Genomic DNA, 20990 nt, shown 5'->3' with positions numbered 1-20990 from the left:
TTTTTAAATGTGAATATTGTTCTAGTTTATTCTCTCCTCTGTGACAGTAAACTGAAGATCTTTGTGCACAAAACAAGGTGTGTGTGTGTGTGTGTGTGTGTGTGTGTGTGTGTGTGTGTGTGTGTGTGTGTGTGTGTGTGTGTGTGTGTGTGTGTGTGTGTGTGTGTCTGTGTGTCTGTGTGTGTGTTCCCGTTTAACTACATTCGTGGGGTCCAGTATACTTGTGGGGTCCGGATAGCTTTGTGGGGCCAAAATGCTGGACCCCACAAGGTTAAAGGGCTGTTTGAGGGAGACTTGGTTTTAGGGTTAGGATTAGGTTAGGTTAAGGGTTAAGGTTAGGCATTTAGTTGTGATGGTTAAGGTTAGGGTAAGGGTTAAGGTTAGGCATTTAGTTGTGATGGTTAAGGTTAGGGTAAGGGGCTAGGGAATGCATTATGTCAATGACAAGTCCCCACAAAGATAGTGTCTCCTCTAGGACAGGAAACTGAATATCTTTGTGGACAAAACAATACATTTGAGGACGTCATCGTGTGTGTGTGTCTGTTTGTCTGTGTGTGTGTCTCTTTATCTTTTTGTGTGTCTGTGTATGTGTGTCTCTGTGTCTTTTGTGTGTGTCTTTTTGTGTGTATGTCTCTGTGTATTTGTGTGTGTGTGTGTGTCTTTTTGTGTGTGTCTGTGTATTTGTGTGTGTCTCTGTGTGTCTTTTTGTGTGTGTCTGTGTATTTGTGTGTGTTTCTGTGTGTCTTTTTGTGTGTGTCTCTGTGTGTCTTTTTGTGTGTGTTTCTGTGTGTCTTTTTGTGTGTGTCTGTGTCTTTTTGTGTGTGTGTGTGTGTGTGTGTGTGTGTGTGTGTGTAAAGGCTCCTTTTTAGAGGACTCTCCTCTCTCACTGAGATTATTACATTATTAACCAGCTGCTCGTCTGTCATGGCTGTCGGTACTGAGCTCGTTCCTTTTGCTGAGTTTCCATCCAGTTAGTTTAATTATCACATATTGGCTGCTGGGTGTACGATTACCTTCTCCCAAAGTCCAACCCCTATCAACCGCTGAGCATTTGGTTGCAGGTTTTCTCTTCTTCGCACTCTGGCTGTGAGAGAAAACATTGAAAGTAGACGAGAAATACCTGGAGCTGTTAGCCACAGGTCAGGGATACACGTTGGTAATCTCACACTGCTCCAGCAGGTACACAGTTGGATGTTAAAGCACCCATATTATGCTCATTTTCATTTTCAGGTAACTAACTGTATTTTAAGGTTGTACCAGAATAGGTATAAATGGTTTAATTTTCCAAAAACACCATATTTTTGTTGTACTGCACAGCTCTCTCTCTCACTGCTGCAGATCCTCTTTTCACCTGGTTTCTGTTTTAGCTACAGAGTGAGACCTCTTTTCATCTTCTTCTGTACTATCTTTGATTGCACTCGCACATGCTCAGTAGCTCAGATGTAGATCATGTCAGCTAGCTAACTCTAGAGACAGTAAAAGAAAGGCTGTTTCTCCAACTTCAGTCAGTTCCAAGGCAGGATCAGCTGGGAGACTTCTTCTAAACCAGGGAGCACATGGAAGTAGTTCTTTTGGTAGATTATGGTGAACTTGTGTGTGTTGTAGCAGTGCTTTGCTATTGAGAACGACGTAGCATGCTAGCGTTAGCATCCTAACACTAACGCTACGAGCTAACGGTTGTGGTTAGCCAGCTCGTTTCGGACTGTGACGTCACAGTCCGAGCCGATTTTGACCAGCTCACCAGGAGACTGAAGGCAGGACACATTCAGAAACCAGATCTCACTCAGAACACCATGGACGGATTATTTTCAAAGTCTGTATGTGTGTGGAAGCACCGAAGACACAAAATAACACCTAAAATTTTTTTCATTATATGGGCACTTTAAGGTTGTTAGGAGGAAAATACAAGCTCTGCTCTTTAATTGTGCCTGTGTATTTATGTATGTATGTTTTGTATGTTCCCTTTATGTAATATGTTATGTGTACTTTTATATCTGGACCTTGAGTCTGTAAATAAACTTATATAATAATATATAATTATTCTCCGCGAGAGAAATCCTTCTGGTCCAGAGATTGAACTGGTGACCGTTTAGGCTACATTTACTGTACATTGCTATGCTCTCATTCCCCTTGCTCTGGTGTTTCCCCCTCTCATTCCCTCCTACTCTGGTGTTTCCCCCTCTCATTCCCTCCTACTCTGGTGTTTCCCCCTCTCATTCCCTCCTGCTCTGGTGTTTCCCACTCTCATTCCCTCCTGCTCTGGTGTTTCCCCCTCTCATTCCCTCTACTCTGGCTTTCCCTACTCTCATTCCCCCTGCTCTGGTGTTTCCCCTCTCATTCCCCCTGCTCTGGTGTTTCCCCCCTCTCTCATTCCCTCCTGCTCTGGTGTTTCCCCCTCTCATTCCCTCTACTCTGGCTTTCCCTACTCTCATTCCCCCTGCTCTGGTGTTTCCCCTCTCATTCCCCCCCTGCTCTGGTGTTTCCCCCTCTCTCATTCCCCCTGCTCTGGTGTTTCCCCCCTCTCATTCCCCCTGCTCTGGTGTTTCCCCCCTCTCATTCCCCCTGCTCTGGTGTTTCCCCCCTCTCATTCCCCCCCTGCTCTGGTGTTTCCCCTCTCATTCCCCCTGCTCTGGTGTTTCCCCTCTCATTCCCCCCTGCTCTGGTGTTTCCCCTCTCATTCCCCCTGCTCTGGTGTTTCCCCCCTCTCTCATTCCCCCTGCTCTGGTGTTTCCCCCCTCTCATTCCCCCTGCTCTGGTGTTTCCCCCCTCTCATTCCCCCTGCTCTGGTGTTTCCCCCCTCTCATTCCCCCCTGCTCTGGTGTTTCCCCCTCTCTCATTCCCCCTGCTCTGGTGTTTCCCCCCTCTCTCATTCCCCCTGCTCTGGTGTTTCCCCCTCTCATTCCCCCTGCTCTGGTGTTTCCCCCTCTCTCATTCCCCCTGCTCTGGTGTTTCCCCTCTCACCCCCCTCATTCCCCCCCCCACCATTCCCCCCTGCTCTGGTGTTTCCCCTCTCATTCCCCCTGCTCTGGTGTTTCCCCTCTCGTTCCCCCCCTGCTCTGGTGTTTCCCCCACTCATTCCCCCTGCTCTGGTGTTTCCCCTCTCATTCCCCCTGCTCTGGTGTTTCCCCTCTCTGGTTCCCCCCTGCTCTGGTGTTTCCCCTCTCATTCCCCCTGCTCTGGTGTTTCCCCTCTCGTTCCCCCCTGCTCTGGTGTTTCCCCACTCATTCCCCCTGCTCTGGTGTTTCCCCACTCATTCCCCTGCTCTGGTGTTTCCCCTCTCGTTCCCCCCTGCTCTGGTGTTTCCCCCTCTCGTTCCCCCTGCTCTGGTGTTTCCCCTCTCGTTCCCCCTGCTCTGGTGTTTCCCCCTCTCATTCCCCCTGCTCTGGTGTTTCCCCTCTCATTCCCCCTGCTCTGGTGTTTCCCCCTCTCATTCCCCCTGCTCTGGTGTTTCCCCTCTCATTCCCCTGCTCTGGTGTTTCCCCCTCTCATTCCCCCCTGCTCTGGTGTTTCCCCTCTCATTCCCCCTGCTCTGGTGTTTCCCCTCTCTCATTCCCCCTGCTCTGGTGTTTCCCCCCTCATTCCCCCCTGCTCTGGTGTTTCCCCTCTCATTCCCCCTGCTCTGGTGTTTCCCCCTCTCATTCCCCCTGCTCTGGTGTTTCCCCCTCTCTCATTCCCCCTGCTCTGGTGTTTCCCCTCTCATTCCCCCTGCTCTGGTGTTTCCCCCTCTCTCATTCCCCCTGCTCTGGTGTTTCCCCTCTCATTCCCCCTGCTCTGGTGTTTCCCCCTCTCATTCCCCTGCTCTGGTGTTTCCCCTCTCATTCCCCCCTGCTCTGGTGTTTCCCCTCTCGTTCCCCCCTGCTCTGGTGTTTCCCCCCACTCATTCCCCCTGCTCTGGTGTTTCCCCTCTCATTCCCCCTGCTCTGGTGTTTCCCCCTCTCGTTCCCCTGCTCTGGTGTTTCCCCTCTCATTCCCCCTGCTCTGGTGTTTCCCCTCTCGTTCCCCCTGCTCTGGTGTTTCCCCCACTCATTCCCCCTGCTCTGGTGTTTCCCCACTCATTCCCCCTGCTCTGGTGTTTCCCCCTCTCGTTCCCCCTGCTCTGGTGTTTCCCCCTCTCGTTCCCCCTGCTCTGGTGTTTCCCCCTCTCGTTCCCCCTGCTCTGGTGTTTCCCCTCTCGTTCCCCCCTGCTCTGGTGTTTCCCCTCTCGTTCCCCCTGCTCTGGTGTTTCCCCCTCTCATTCCCCCTGCTCTGGCGTTTCCCCCCTCTCTCATTCCCCCTGCTCTGGCGTTTCCCCCTCATTCAGCATGAATGAACTGTAAATATATTTTAATAAGTGCATCAACATAAACAGAGATTGCAAAGGCAAACCCTTTCTCTGAGTGAAAAGTCTCTGCAGTGTGCAACAAAGATTGTTAAACATCCAAATTATTTATACTGTATTTGGATAAAAAAAAATCAAAAAATATCGATTTGACCTACCAACTCGATTTTTAAATCAAATCGATTTTTTTTTCCCAGCCCTACCTATTAGTGTGTATTGTCCCTGACAAATAAAACTGAAATAAATGAATAAAATTCATCACAATGCCGAAACAACTAGCAGCAACTCTATCCCAGCAGACAGACTAAACACAAAAAAGTGAAACTTTCTGTCAACTTATCTATCTATTTTATAAATCGCACCCTGATAACACGATTAGTGCTGTGCTCGATTGAAGAAATTCTTGTAACACTCATTCAATTGTATTGACTAATCGATTAGTTGATTTAATCCACAGATCTGTAGTCTGAGTTTCTCCACAATAGGAGACGATCCACTTCCAAAGAAAAATTCCCGTACACGCTATTCACCTCGCCATTGACGTATTTATTAGGGCTGCCACCTCTTAGTCGATTAGTCGACTAATCTGTAGTTTTGGTCTCAGTCGACTAAGATTTCTTTAGTCGATTAGTCATTTTTTATGCTTATTCATGCTTAATTACTCATTTCCAAGAAGCTTCTGAGCACATTTATGGTAACCACAAGATTTAAAGTGGTGCTTTTGCAGGATTAATTGTGGAGAAACTCAGTTTTACAGATGGTTAATTAACTACATTTATATTGTGCTTTTCTAGTCTTAACCACCTCTCAAAGCGCAAGTGTTAGTTGTTTCGGCATTGTGATGAATTTTATTCATTTATTTCAGTTTTATGTGTCAGGGACAATACACACTAAAAATCGATTTGATTTAAAAATCGAGTTGGTAGGTCAAATCGATATTTTTAGATTTTTTTTTATCCAAATACAGTATAAATAATTTGGATGTTTAACAATCTTTGTTGCACACTGCAGTGACTTTTCACTCAGAGAAAGGGTTTGCCTTTGCAATTTTGTTTATGTTGATGCACTTTAATTAAATACAATAAATATATATTTTTAAAATATATTTACAGTTCATTCATGCTGAATGAGGGGGAAACACCAGAGTAGGGGGAATGAGAGAGGGGAACGCCAGAGCAGGGGGAATGAGAGTAGTTTTGGTCTCAGTCGACTAAGATTTCTTTAGTCCATTAGTCATTTTTTATGCTTATTCATGCTTAATTACTCATTTCCAAGAAACTTCTGAGCACATTTATGGTAAACACAAGATTTAAAGTGGTGCTTTTGCAGGCTTAATTGTGGAGAAACTCAGTTTTACAGATGGTTAATTAACTACATTTATATTGTGCTTTTCTAGTCTTAACCACCTCTCAGAGAGCACAGCTCTGTCAATTAAATCAACTAATCGATTAGTCGATTAAATCCTATAAGTGTTAGTCGACTAAGGACTTCTTTAGTCGAGGACAGCCCTGGTATTTAGGCGTAGTTTCTGTCACGTAGACCTTTCCCAGGACCCACCCTGTTGCTCTTTCTAAGAAGAGGTTGAACTTTGATAACGGCGACGTTCAAAAGCTCTTCCTACACACATGAAAAATGAGCTGATAATGGGAGAAGAGGCTTTGTTCTCTTTGGTGTTTTGTTTTTTTGTTTTTTGTTTTTTTTGGGGGGAGGAGCTGCAGTCCCTTTTTTTTAAACGATGAAAAAATGACAATAAAACTGTCTGTGCGTGTCCACATGATACAAGCCTTCTGTGATCAACCCCCCTCCTCCTCCTCCTCCTCCTCCTCCTCCTCCTCCACACAGCTGCTAGTAGCCAAGGAGGAAAAGGAGGATTTAAAAACACAGGATGGACTCTTCAGAAGAGGTCATTATCTTCACTTGAGTTTCTGCGCCACGATCTTCTGAACATATGAAAATTCGGGGATTATGAAATCATGCAAGCCCCGCCCCCGCGTATTCTGTGCGGAAATCGGCAATTTATGCAGGCGAATTTGAAAAATAAATATGCGGACTTTGGCTGATTTTTATGCGTTGAATCATGCGATCGCATGATTGCGTTTTTTTCTGGAGGGACTGGTTGAACCCTTCTCATTCAGGATAAAAAAAAAGTTATTATTATTATTATTATTATTATTATTATTATTATTATAATGATTATTCTCCTCCTGTACTGACACGACACAGTTTACAGCTTCCGCAGTACCACACCAACACTGACAATACTTGAAATATTACCTGTTCTTTCCCAGGAGCGATTAGTCTGAGGTAATCAGATTACTGTGATCCTTTTTTGTCATTTTCAGGTAGGCTTACTGAAGGCCCGTGTGACATTTGACTGTGATGATAATCCCGCAGGCTGAGGCGGATCATGTTTAATCTTTTGTTATAAAGGGTATTCTGGGACGCAGTAACAATAGTTGACAGAAAGTTTCACTTTTTTGTGTTAAGTCTGTCTGCTGGGATAGAGTTGCTGCTAGTTGTTTCGGCATTGTGATGAATTTTATTCATTTATTTCAGTTTTATGTGTCAGGGACAATACACACTAATAGGACATAAAAGTAAAAATGTGCCAGAATTAGCCTCTCTTACGGTACATCCACTGTCCCTGGACTGGTGGTAAGAGGTCACCCTAAAACGTAGCGCTGCTCTCTCTCTAGATTAGTCGACTAATCGGTGGTTTTGGTCTCAGTCAACTTAGATTTCTTTATTCCATTAGTCATGTTTGATGCTTTTTTTTCCTGCTGAATGACTTATTTCCAAGAAACGTACGAGCACATCTCTGGTAAACGCAAGAATTAAAGTGGTGCTTTTAGCACGACTCTTTGCGGAGAAAGTCAGATTTAAAGAATCTGTCGATTAAATCAACTAATCGATTAGTCGGTACGATTGAATGAGTGTTAGTCGACTAAGAACTTCTTCAATCGAGCACAGCCCTACTAAAATGAGATAAAACTGCTAAGCTATCATAAATGCATAGACATTTGGCCCTAAACGGTAAAAGTTGATTAATGCTAAAAGACAACATGAAAACAAGAACAGTTGGGTGAGATCAACACACACACACACACACACACACACACACACACGTATATTTTGATATATAAGTCGCACCTGACTATAAGTCGCAGGACCAGCCAAAGTAGGAAAAAAAAGTGCGACTTATAGTCCGGAAAATACGGTAGTTGCTAAGGTGGCCGCCTTAACTGCAAAGTGCTGTTGGAAACCCTGACATCAGAGGATGTTGATGGATAATTACACATATGTCAAAGTTTAATCATCATCATTTTTTTTTTTTCTTCTTCAAATGCCATAAAACAATCAAAATTCATTGAAAGTAATCATTGATTTCTACCTGAAGAGGTTGTATGGCATCCATCGTTTAGGAATCACATAGGATACACAGTACCGGAGGTTTGTGAACGATAACCAGCCCTACGTCACACGGAGAAATGTCCTCGAGCGCTGTGAAGAAGAATCTGTTTCCTGCGTGTCCCTTTTTTTTAAGAAAGAAATAATAACCAACCTGTTTCTCTGTGTGTTTTCTTTGTGTTGCAGCTTTCCGAGGAGAGACAATTCAGTGAAGATGAGACCATGGTCCCGGTACTAACCTCCAGAAAAGCCAGCGAACTCCCCGTCAACGAAGTAGTGTGTGTCCTGCAGGTACGCACGTGGCTCGGTAACACACACACACACACACACACACACACACACACACACACACACACACACACACACACACACACACACACACACGAACAAACAACATGAGATCAAGGAGAGGGGTAACTTCTCTTGGTCCAGACACACGCACACAGGTACGCACACGCACACAAACACACTCATGCGCACGCTCATGCACACACACAGGTACACAAACACGCGCATGTGTGTGTGTGTATATATGTGTGTATGTGTATATATATATATATATATATATATATATATATATATATATATATATATATATATATATGTGTATATGTGTGTGTGTGTATATATTGGTAAACAAAACAAAAAATGGTTTAAAAAAAAATCAATTTTTTTCTCCCCCCACCTCTAATTGTTATGTATCAGAACACCGAGGTAAACTCTAGGGCTGTCCTCGACTAAAGAAGTCCTTAGTCGACTAACACTTATAGGATTTAGTCGACTAATCGATTAGTTGATTTAATTGACAGAGCTGTGCTCTTTGAGAGGTGGTTAAGACTAGAAAAGCACAATATAAATGTAGTTAATTAACCATCTGTAAAACTGAGTTTCTCCACAATTAATCCTGCAAAAGCACCACTTTAAATCTTGTGTTTACCATAAATGTGCTCAGAAGTTTCTTGGAAATGAGTAATTAAGCATGAATAAGCATAAAAAATGACTAATCGACTAAAGAAATCTTAGTCGACTAAGACCAAAACTACCGATTAGTCGACTAATCGACTAAGAGGTGGCACTAGGGCTGGGCGATATGGACCAAAAGTCATATCCCGATATATTTTGGCTGAATATTTATATACGATATAAATCCTGATATTTTTTCCGCAAAGTGAGAACAAATGTTCAGTCAAAGCCAAATATGACATGTCACAAGTAGTTTCATAGAAACCGGCTATTTCAGTGAACAGTTGCAAAATCAAATGAATAAATAATAAACAGGTTTCTTCACCTGGTTCAATGCTCAGCTGTTCAAATAACAATAAAATGTAAACATAAATACCGTATAACAACAGGAGTACCTTTTTTTGAAATCAAAGCTCCATAAGGTTTGTTTTAGTTTTTTCCAACGTTTTAAATTGTTAAATTTTTCTTCTACACATTTTCAGCGCTTATTTCTACGTCCCATATCTTCTAATATAGGGCTGGGCGATATAGAGAAAATCAGATATCACGATATTCTTGACCAAATACCTCGATATCGATATTGCGGCGATATATTCTAGAGTTGACAGTTGGTGCTCTCGCAAAATATCTTCACATTTAGATTTTAGATAAATAATCATTAATAATAGAACAGCTACAACAGTCTGGTAAGTTCAGAAAAGTCCATCACTTCACTGTAACGCAGCCTTTAAAACCAGGAAAAGACACTTATGTCATATCACGATATTACCATATCCAAAATCTAAGACGATATCTAGTCTCGTATCACGATATCGATATAATATCGATATATCGCACAGCCCTAGGTGGCAGCCCAAGTAAATTGCCTGTATGTGAGAGAAAACCTATTTTGATGACAAACGTGACTTTTGTGCGGCTGACAGGCGGACCTGCAGTTGGGTCTGAGCCAGGGGGAGGTGAGCCGGAGGAGAGCCTACCACGGCTGGAACGAGTTCGACATCAGTGAAGACGAGCCGCTATGGAGGAAATACATCTCGCAGGTAGTAACCCTTTAATCATCACGTTAAACCGTGTCTCTGAAGACCGGTTCGGACCAAAGACTCCCAACGAGACGAGTGTAAACTTGGAGCTACTCGGTCTGCAGCGTTGTGAAAGCTGCCAGGTCACACCAATGACGAGAGACAGTGTATCGTCTCCATAGCAACGCCTCTTTGTACTTCCATCCATCCTAACTTCCGACTTCCAGGCTTTTTGTAGCTGGATATACAGTACAGGCCAAAAGTTTGGACACACCTTCTCATTCAATGCGTTTCCTTTTTATTTTCATGACTATTTACATTGTAGATTCTCACTGAAGGCATCAAAACTATGAATGAACACATATGGAATTATGTACTTAACAAAAAAGTGTGAAATAACTGAAAACATGTCTTATATTTTAGATTCTTCAAAGTAGCCACCCTTTGATTTTTTTGATAACTCTGCAAACCCTTGGTGTTCTCTCAATGAGCTTCATGAGGTAGTCACCTGAAATGGTTTTACCTTCACAGGTGTGCTTTGTCAGGGTTAATTAGTGGAATTATTTCCCTTATTAATAAAAAAGCAAAGGGTGGCTACTTTGAAGAATCTAAAATATAAGACATGTTTTCAGTTATTTCACACTTTTTTGTTAAGTACATAATTCCATGTGTGTTCATTCATAGTTTTGATGCCTTCAGTGAGAATCTACAATGTAAATAGTCATGAAAATAAAAAGGAAACGCATTGAATGAGAAAATGTCCAAACTTTTGGTCTGTACTGTAAATGGAGCTCAGACGCAATTTTGTAATTTTCTCAATTTCTGATCCTCTGAATAAAAAAAAAAACTGAAAATTGGAAAAACAGGTTAAAAATGCAATTTTTTTTAAATTTTTCAAGGCGGAAAAAAAATGCAAAATTGGACATTTTAACCCATTTTTCTGTTTTTCCAAATTTGTGCTTAGAAAATTGACCTGATAAGCGTTACACGGATAAAAACGCTGATGAGTTATCAGCGTCTCAGGAAGCCCTTCACACATCCAGCAGCAGCCTGAACGCAGCTCCAGGAGAGAGCCAACAGACTATTTTTATCTTGTGTCTCGAGGCTCGTCGTGTTCCAGAGCAGCATTGTTTGGTCGCAGGAACACCATGTCAACTCGGACACAATACACACATTTATTTACCAGAGCAAAGTATTCATCATGTTCATGTTTTATACATTTAATTACATAACATAACGTAACAATGCAAATGTAATACATAACACGATAACAGCTCATATATGATACACATTCACATTCATTCAGAGTGTCATATGTTTCATTATGTTTTAACAGCTGTATACTACTATCTCTGTATAGATGTGATATGATGTATAACAGCTGTATACTACTATCTCTGTATAGATGTGATATGATGTATAACAGCTGTATACTACTATCCCTGTATAGATGTGATATGATGTGCTGTATACTACTATCTCTGTATAGATGTGATATGATGTATAACAGCTGTATACTACTATCTCTGTATAGATGTGATATGATGTATAACAGCTGATATAGATGTGAATGATGTATAACAGCTGTATACTACTATCTCTGTATAGATGTGATATGATTTCTATCTTTATTGTCGGTCTGGCTCAGGTTAAACTCTTTGTGAAACATGAACAAACACAAACAATGAATGCCCCAGAACTTTCTTCCATTCTCCAGTTTGACAGTCAGTTATAACGGAAAAAGAACATAAATAAACTACTTTAACGTAGATTTTCTTTAGGGCTTTATTACGTGGTATCGGATCGGTGCATAAACTCCAGTACTTCCCGATACCGATACCAGCGTTTTAGGCAGTATCGGAGCCCATACTGGTACTGGTATCGGTATCAGAACATCTCTAGAAGGGAGGATACAGAGGAGAGAAGGAAAGGAAGGGAGGATACAGGAGAGAAGGAAAAGAAGGGAGGATACAGAGAAGAGAAGGAAAGGAAGGGAGGATACAGGGGAGAGAAGGAAGGGAGGATACAGAGGAGAGAAGGAAAGGAAGGGAGGATATAGAGGAGAGAAGGAAAGGAAGGGAGGATACAGAGGAGAGAAGGAAAGGAAGGGAGGAGATAAGGAAAAGAAGGGAGGATACAGAGGAGAGAAGGAAAAGAAGGGAGGATACAGAGGAAAGAAGGAAAGGAAGGGAGGATGCAGAGGAGAGAGGAAAGGAAGGGAGGATACAGAGGGGAGAAGGAAAGGAAGGGAGGATATAGAGGAGAGAAGGAAAGGAAGGGAGGATACAGAGGAGAGAAGGAAAGGAAGGGAGGATATAGAGGAGAGAAGGAAAGGAAGGGAGGATACAGAGGAGAGAAGGAAAGGAAGGGAGGATACAGAGGAGAGAAGGAAAGGAAGGGAGGATACAGAGGAGAGAAGGAAAAGAAGGGAGGATACAGAGGAGAGAAGGAAAAGAAGGGAGGATACAGAGGAGAGAAGGAAAAGAAGGGAGGATACAGGGGAGAGAAGGAAGGGAGGATACAGAGGAGAGAAGGAAAGGAAGGGAGGAGATAAGGAAAAGAAGGGAGGATACAGAGGAGAGAAGGAAGGGAGGATACAGAGGAGAGAAGGAAAGGAAGGGAGGATGCAGAGGAGAGAAGGAAAGGAAGGGAGGATGCAGAGGAGAGAGGAAAGGAAGGGAGGATACAGAGGGGAGAAGGAAAGGAAGGGAGGATATAGAGGAGAGAAGGAAAGGAAGGGAGGATACAGAGGAGAGAAGGAAAGGAAGGGAGGATACAGAGGAGAGAAGGAAAAGAAGGGAGGATACAGGAGAGAAGGAAAAGAAGGGAGGATACAGAGGAGAGAAGGAAAGGAAGGGAGGATACAGGAGAGAAGGAAAAGAAGGGAGGATACAGAGGAGAGAAGGAAAGGAAGGGAGGATACAGGAGAGAAGGAAAAGAAGGGAGGATACAGAGGAGAGAAGGAAAAGAAGGGAGGATACAGAGGAGAGAAGGAAAAGAAGGGAGGATACAGAGGAGAGAAGGAAAGGAAGGGAGGAGATAAGGAAAAGAAGGGAGGATACAGAGGAGAGAAGGAAAAGAAGGGAGGATACAGAGGAGAGAAGGAAAGGAAGGGAGGATGCAGAGGAGAGAGGAAAGGAAGGGAGGATACAGAGGAGAGAAGGAAAGGAAGGGAGGATACAGAGGAGAGAAGGAAAAGAAGGGAGGATACAGGGGAGAGAAGGAAGGGAGGATACAGAGGAGAGAAGGAAAGGAAGGGAGGAGATAAGGAAAAGAAGGGAGGATACAGAGGAGAGAAGGAAAAGAAGGGAGGATACATAGGAGAGAAGGAAAGGAAGGGAGGATGCAGAGGAGAGAAGGAAAGGAAGGGAGGATGCAGAGGAGAGAGGAAAGGAAGGGAGGATACAGAGGGGAGAAGGAAAGGAAGGGAGGATATAGAGGAGAGAAGGAAAGGAAGGGAGGATACAGAGGAGAGAAGGAAAGGAAGGGAGGATACAGAGGAGAGAAGGAAAAGAAGGGAGGATACAGGAGAGAAGGAAAAGAAGGGAGGATACAGAGGAGAGAAGGAAAGGAAGGGAGGATACAGGAGAGAAGGAAAAGAAGGGAGGATACAGAGGAGAGAAGGAAAGGAAGGGAGGATACAGGAGAGAAGGAAAAGAAGGGAGGATACAGAGGAGAGAAGGAAAAGAAGGGAGGATACAGAGGAGAGAAGGAAAAGAAGGGAGGATACAGAGGAGAGAAGGAAAAGAAGGGAGGATACAGGGGAGAGAAGGAAGGGAGGATACAGAGGAGATAAGGAAAAGAAGGGAGGATACAGAGGAGAGAAGGAAAAGAAGGGAGGATACAGAGGAGAGAAGGAAAGGAAGGGAGGATGCAGAGGAGAGAGAGAGGAAAGGAAGGGAGGATACAGAGGGGAGAAGGAAAGGAAGAGAGGATACAGAGGAGAGAAGGAAAGGAAGGGGGGATACAGATGAGAGAAGGAAAAGAAGGGAGGATACAGAGGGGAGAAGGAAAGGAAGGGTGAATACAGATGAGAGAAAGGAAGGGAGGATACAGAGGAGAGAAGAAAAAGAAGGGAGGATACAGAGGAGAGAAGGAAAGGAAGGGAGGATACAGAGGAGAGAAGGGAAGGAAGTGAGGATACAGAAAACCGGGTCATTTGGATGCCGGGGCTGAAAATGGAGCCCCGGAGAGCTCCACCTTTTTCGCTTCGGATGACCGCTTATTTCAGCTTGTCGTACATCGTGGAAAAACACACGCGTTGGTACTTCAGTCTTTGTGGGAAAGCCGAAACCTGAGCTGGGAATGACGTCACACCTGAGTTGAATATGTTCCGTTTACAACTCTGATTTTCCTTGTTTTCATTAGCTCTAGCCAGGTTAGCCAGGTTAGCCATTGTTAGCGATGCCAGTTTATAACAACTGTACATGCTCAGTAGCTAGGTAAGACTACATGCTCAGTAGCTAGGTAAGACTACATGCTCAGTAGCTAGGTAATGACTACATGCTCAGTAGCTAGGTAAGACTACATGCTCAGTAGCTAGGTAAGGACTACATGCTCAGTAGCTAGGTAAGGACTACATGCTCAGTAGCTAGGTAAGACTACATGCTCAGTAGCTAGGTAAGGACTACATGCTCAGTAGCTAGGTAAGACTACATGCTCAGTAGCTAGGTAAGGACTACATGCTCAGTAGCTAGGTAAGACTACATGTTCAGTAGCTAGGTAAGACTACATGCTCAGTAGCTAGGTAAGGACTACATGCTCAGTAGCTAGGTAAGACTACATGCTCAGTAGCTAGGTAAGACTAGGTAAGACTACATGCTCAGTAGCTAGGTAAGACTAAATGCTCAGTAGCTAGGTAAGACTACATGCTCAGTAGCTAGGTAAGACTACATGCTCAGTAGCTAGGTAAGACTACATGCTCAGTAGCTAGGTAAGACTACATGCTCAGTAGCTAGGTAAGGACTACATGCTCAGTAGCTAGGTAAGACTAAATGCTCAGTAGCTAGGTAAGACTACATGCTCAGTAGCTAGGTAAGGACTACATGCTAAGTAGCTAGGTAAGACTACATGCTCAGTAGCTAGGTAAGACTACATGCTCAGTAGCTAGGTAAGGACTACATGCTCAGTAGCTAGGTAAGACTACATGCTCAGTAGCTAGGTAAGGACTACATGCTCAGTATCTAGGTAAGACTACATGCTCAGTAGCTAGGTAAGACTACATGCTCAGTAGCTAGGTAAGGACTACATGCTCAGTAGCTAGGTAAGGACTACATGCTCAGTAGCTAGGTAAGGACTACATGCTCAGTAGCTAGGTAAGGACTACATGCTCAGTAGCTAGGTAAGACTACATGCTCAGTAGCTAGGTAAGGACTACATGCTCAGTAGCTAGGTAAGGACTACATGCTCAGTAGCTAGGTAAGGACTACATGCTCAGTAGCTAGGTAAGACTACATGCTCAGTAGCTAGGTAAGGACTACATGCTCAGTAGCTAGGTAAGACCACATGCTCAGTAGCTAGGTAAGACTACATGCTCAGTAGCTAGGTAAGACTACATGCTCAGTAGCTAGGTAAGACTACATGCTCAGTAGCTAGGTAAGACTACATGCTCAGTAGCTAGGTAAGACTACATGCTCAGTAGCTAGGTAAGACTACATGCTCAGTAGCTAGGTAAGACTACATGCTCAGTAGCTAGGTAAGACTACATGCTCAGTAGCTAGGTAAGACTACATGCTCAGTAGCTAGGTAAGACTACATGCTCAGTAGCTAGGTAAGACTACATGCTCAGTAGCTAGGTAAGACCACATGCTCAGTAGCTAGGTAAGACTACATGCTCAGTAGCTAGGTAAGGACTACATGCTCAGTAGCTAGGTAAGACTACATGCTCAGTAGCTAGGTAAGACTACATGCTCAGTAGCTAGGTAAGGACTACATGCTCAGTAGCTAGGTAAGACTACATGCTCAGTAGCTAGGTAAGGACTACATGCTCAGTAGCTAGGTAAGACTACATGCTCAGTAGCTAGGTAAGGACTACATGCTCAGTAGCTAGGTAAGGACTACATGCTCAGTAGCTAGGTAAGGACTACATGCTCAGTAGCTAGGTAAGGACTACATGCTCAGTAGCTAGGTAAGGACTACATGCTCAGTAGCTAGGTAAGGACTACATGCTCAGTAGCTAGGTAAGACTACATGCTCAGTAGCTAGGTAAGGACTACATGCTCAGTAGCTAGGTAAGACTACATGCTCAGTAGCTAGGTAAGACTACATGCATGCTCAGTAGCTAGGTAAGACTACATGCTCAGTAGCTAGGTAAGACTACATGCTCAGTAGCTAGGTAAGACTACATGCTCAGTAGCTAGGTAAGGACTACATGCTCAGTAGCTAGGTAAGACTACATGCTCAGTAGCTAGGTAAGACTACATGCTCAGTAGCTAGGTAAGACTACATGCTCAGTAGCTAGGTAAGGACTACATGCTCAGTAGCTAGGTAAGGACTACATGCTCAGTAGCTAGGTAAGACTACATGCTCAGTAGCTAGGTAAGACTACATGCTCAGTAGCTAGGTAAGGACTACATGCTCAGTAGCTAGGTAAGACTACATGTTCAGTAGCTAGGTAAGGACTACATGAGCTAGCTAGCTGTTTCTCCAACTTCGGCCTGAACGAGGCAGGATTAGCCGGGAGACTTCTTCTAAACGAGGGCACACTTCACACTTAGCGTGGAATACCTGCAGAACAGGGACATGGAAGTAGTTCTATACAACTTATTTTGTAGATTAGGGTGAACTCGTGTGTGTCGTAGCAGTGTTTTGCCATTGAGAACGAGCTAGCATGCTAACGGTTAGCCCCCTATAGGCCACCTCGTTTCGGCTAGTGACGTAGAAAGCCGTGCAGATGTTGACCAGCTCACCAGGAGACTGAAGGCAGGACACATTCAGAAACCAGATCTCACTCAGAACACCATGGACGGATTTATTTTAAACTTTGTATGCGTGTGGAAGCACCGGAGACACAAAATAACACCTAAAATCCCAGAAAAAGTGTTTTTTTTTTTCATTATATGGGCACTTTAAGGTTGTTAGGAGGAAAATACAAGCTCTGCTCTTTAATTGTGCCTGTGTATTATTTATTTATTTTTTTTCTTTTCATATGTGCTCTTAAAATAATTGATTCAATATTTGGGGGCAGCCCCATGCACAGTCCTAATGTACCGTGCACAGGTGAATCTGAGAGACTCTACTTTTAACATTTACTCATCGACATTTTCTAATGCGATACTTCAAAGTGCGCATAAAAACACGTTGTTGGAAACCTGACCAGTGACATGTCTCTCTGTCTCTCTCTTTCCCTCTCTCTTTCTGTCTCTTTCTCTCCCTCTCCGCAGTTCAAAGACCCTCTCATCCTGTTGCTGTTGGCCTCGGCCGTCATCAGCGTTGTCATGCACCAGTTAGATGACGCCATCAGCATCACGGTGGTACGTTGACACCTCGGCTAAAATAACAGCACACGTTCTTTTGTCCTTTTTCCTCCTCCTTTCCTGAGAAAACACCTCTGAGACCTGCAGTTCTTGTGAAGTTATTAATAGAATTTGTTTTTATGGCACTGCATACAGTACAGGCCAAAAGTTTGGACACACCTTCTCATTCAAATGTATCCTCTGTATCCTCCCTTCCTTTCCTTCTCTCCTCTATATCCTCCCTTCCTTTCCTTCTCTCCTCTGTATCCTCCCTTCCTTTCCTTCTCTCCTCTGTATCCTCCCTTCCTTTCCTTCTCTCCTCTATATCCTCCCTTCCTTTCCTTCTCTCCTCTGTATCCTCCCTTCCTTTCCTTCTCTCCTCTATATCCTCCCTTCCTTTCCTTCTCTCCTCTGTATCCTCCCTTCCTTTCCTTCTCTCCTCTGTATCCTCCCTTCCTCCTTTCCTTCTCTCCTCTATATCCTCCCTTCCTTTCCTTCTCTCCTCTGTATCCTCCCTTCCTTTCCTTCTTCCCCTCTATATCCTCCCTTCCTTTCCTTCTCCCCTCTGTATCCTCCCTTCCTTTCCTTCCTCCCTCTGCATCCTCCCTTCCTTTCCTTCTCTCCTCTGTATCCTCCCTTCTTTCCTTCTCTCCTCTGTATCCTCCCTTCTTTTCCTTATCTCCTCCCTTCCTTTCCTTCTCTCCTCTGTATCCTCCCTTCCTTCTCTCCCCTGTATCCTCCCTTCTTTTCCTTCTCTCCTCTGTATCCTCCCTTCCTTTCCTTCTCTCCTCTGTATCCTCCCTTCCTTTCCTCTCTCCTCTGCATCCTCCCTTCCTTTCCTTCTCTCCTCTGTATCCTCCCTTCTTTTCCTTCTCTCCTCTGTATCCTCCCTTCTTTTCCTTATCTCCTCCCTTCCTTTCCTTCTCTCCTCTGTATCCTCCCTTCCTTCTCTCCCCTGTATCCTCCCTTCTTTTCCTTCTCTCCTCTGTATCCTCCCTTCCTTTCCTTCTCTCCTCTGTATCCTCCCTTCCTTTCCTCTCTCCTCTGCATCCTCCCTTCCTTTCCTTCTCTCCTCTGTATCCTCCCTTCTTTTCCTTCTCTCCTCTGTATCCTCCCTTCTTTTCCTTATCTCCTCCCTTCCTTTCCTTCTCTCCTCTGTATCCTCCCTTCTTTTCCTTCTCTCCTCTGTATCCTCCCTTCTTTTCCTTCTCTCCTCTGTATCCTCCCTTCTTTTCCTTCTCTCCTCTGTATCCTCCCTTCTTTTCCTTCTCTCCTGTATCCTCCCTTCCTTTCCTTCTCTCCTCTGTATCCTCCCTTCTTTTCCTTCTCTCCTGTATCCTCCCTTCCTTTCCTTCTCTCCTCTGTATCCTCCCTTCTTTTCCTTCTCTCCTGTATCCTCCCTTCTTTTCCTTCTCTCCTCTGTATCCTCCCTTCCTTTCCTTCTCTCCCTCTGTATCCTCCCTTCCTTTCCTTCTCTCCTCTATATCCTCCCTTCCTTTCCTTCTCCCCTCTGTATCCTCCCTTCCTTTCCTCTCTCCTCTGCATCCTCCCTTCCTTTCCTTCTCTCCTCTGTATCCTCCCTTCTTTTCCTTCTCTCCTCTGTATCCTCCCTTCTTTTCCTTATCTCCTCCCTTCCTTTCCTTCTCTCCTCTGTATCCTCCCTTCCTTCTCTCCCCTGTATCCTCCCTTCTTTTCCTTCTCTCCTCTGTATCCTCCCTTCCTTTCCTTCTCTCCTCTGTATCCTCCCTTCCTTCTCTCCCCTGTATCCTCCCTTCCTTTCCTTCTCTCCTCTGTATCCTCCCTTCTTTTCCTTCTCTCCTGTATCCTCCCTTCCTTTCCTTCTCTCCTCTGTATCCTCCCTTCTAGAGATGTTCTGATACCGATACCAGTACCAGTATGGGCCCGATATCGTTAAAACGCTGGTATCGGTATCGGGAAGTACTGGAGTTTATGCACCGATCCGATACCACGTAATAAAGCCCTAAAGAAAATCTACGTTAAAGTAGTTTATTTATGTTCTTTTTCCGTTATAACTGACTGTCAAACTGGAGAATGGAAGAAAGTTCTGGGGCATTCATTGTTTGTGTTTGTTCATGTTTCACAAAGAGTTTAACCTGAGCCAGACCGACAATAAAGATAGAAATCATATCACATCTATACAGAGATAGTAGTATACAGCTGTTATACATCATATCACATCTATACAGAGATAGTAGTATACAGCTGTTATACATCATATCACATCCATACATAGATAGTAGTATACAGCTGTTATACATCATATCACATCTATACAGAGATAGATAGTAGTATACAGCTGTTATACATCATATCACATCTATACAGAGATAGTAGTATACAGCTGTTATACATCATATCACATCCATACAGAGATAGTAGTATACAGCTGTTATACATCATATCACATCTATACAGAGATAGTAGTATACAGCTGTTATACATCATATCACATCCATACAGAGATAGTAGTATACAGCTGTTATACATCATATCACATCTATACAGAGATAGTAGTATACAGCTGTTAAAACATAATGAAACATATGACACTCTGAATGAATGTGAATGTGTATCATATATGAGCTGTTATCGTGTTATGTATTACATTTGCATTGTTACGTTATGTTATGTAATTAAATGTATAAAACATGAACATGATGAATACTTTGCTCTGGTAAATAAATGTGTGTATTGTGTCCGAGTTGATATGGTGTTCCTGCGACCAAACAATGCTGCTCTGGAACACGACGAGCCTCGAGACACAAGATAAAAATAGTCTGTTGGCTCTCTCCTGGAGCTGCGTTCAGGCTGCTGCTGGATGTGTGAAGGGCTTCCTGAGACGCTGATAACTCATCAGCGTTTTTATCCGTGTAACGCTTATCAGGTCAATTTTCTAAGCACAAATTTGGAAAAACAGAAAAATGGGTTAAAATGTCCAATTTTGCATTTTTTTTCCGCCTTGAAAAATTAAAAAAAAATTGCATTTTTAACCTGTTTTTCCAATTTTCAGTTTTTTTTTTTTATTCAGAGGATCAGAAATTGAGAAAATTACAAAATTGCGTCTGAGCTCCATTTACAGTACAGACCAAAAGTTTGGACATTTTCTCATTCAATGCGTTTCCTTTTTATTTTCATGACTATTTACATTGTAGATTCTCACTGAAGGCATCAAAACTATGAATGAACACATATGGAATTATGTACTTAACAAAAAAGTGTGAAATAACGGAAAACATGTCTTATATTTTAGATTCTTCAAAGTAGCCACCCTTTGCTTTTTCTTATTAATAAGGGAAATAATTCCACTAATTAACCCTGACAAAGCACACCTGTGAAGGTAAAACCATTTCAGGTGACTACCTCATGAAGCTCATTGAGAGAACACCAAGGGTTTGCAGAGTTATCAAAAAAAGCAAAGGGTGGCTACTTTGAAGAATCTAAAATATAAGACATGTTTTCAGTTATTTCACACTTTTTTGTTAAGTACATAATTCCATATGTGTTCATTCATAGTTTTGATGCCTTCAGTGAGAATCTACAATGTAAATAGTCATGAAAATAAAAAGGAAACGCATTGAATGAGAAGGTGTGTCCAAACTTTTGGCCTGTACTGTATGTGGAGAAGATGTGCGTACATTCGCTGCCTGCAATTTAGATTACACTAGGTAGTATTCTCCAGAACCGGTGGACCCCAAATTAACTTCCAGGAGGACCCCAACGCTCCACTGTGTAGCCTAATACTGACCTGTGTACTACTACTTCAGAGGAAAACATTGTACTACATTTACCTGACAGAGAACGTTGCAG

General features: G+C 43.4%; 1 protein-coding gene across 3 annotated transcripts in view; it reads left to right on the top strand.

The window, feature by feature from the left end:
- Positions 1–20990, top strand: part of atp2c1 (ATPase secretory pathway Ca2+ transporting 1) — an 86085-nt gene that overhangs the window by 17528 nt on the left and 47567 nt on the right. For all 3 annotated transcript variants that reach the window (XM_028581740.1, XM_028581741.1, XM_028581742.1), the window contains exons 2-4: positions 7913–8017; positions 9613–9729; positions 17091–17180. In XM_028581740.1, coding sequence (XP_028437541.1) covers positions 7913–8017; positions 9613–9729; positions 17091–17180 — 312 coding nt within the window. The remainder of the gene's footprint in view (positions 1–7912; positions 8018–9612; positions 9730–17090; positions 17181–20990) is intronic.

The sequence above is a fragment of the Perca flavescens genome, chromosome 6 (genome assembly GCF_004354835.1).
Source record: "Perca flavescens isolate YP-PL-M2 chromosome 6, PFLA_1.0, whole genome shotgun sequence".
NCBI lineage: Eukaryota > Metazoa > Chordata > Actinopteri > Perciformes > Percidae > Perca > Perca flavescens.
The sequence above is the reverse complement of the archived record's forward strand: the minus strand, read 5'-3'. Positions and strand labels throughout refer to the sequence as shown.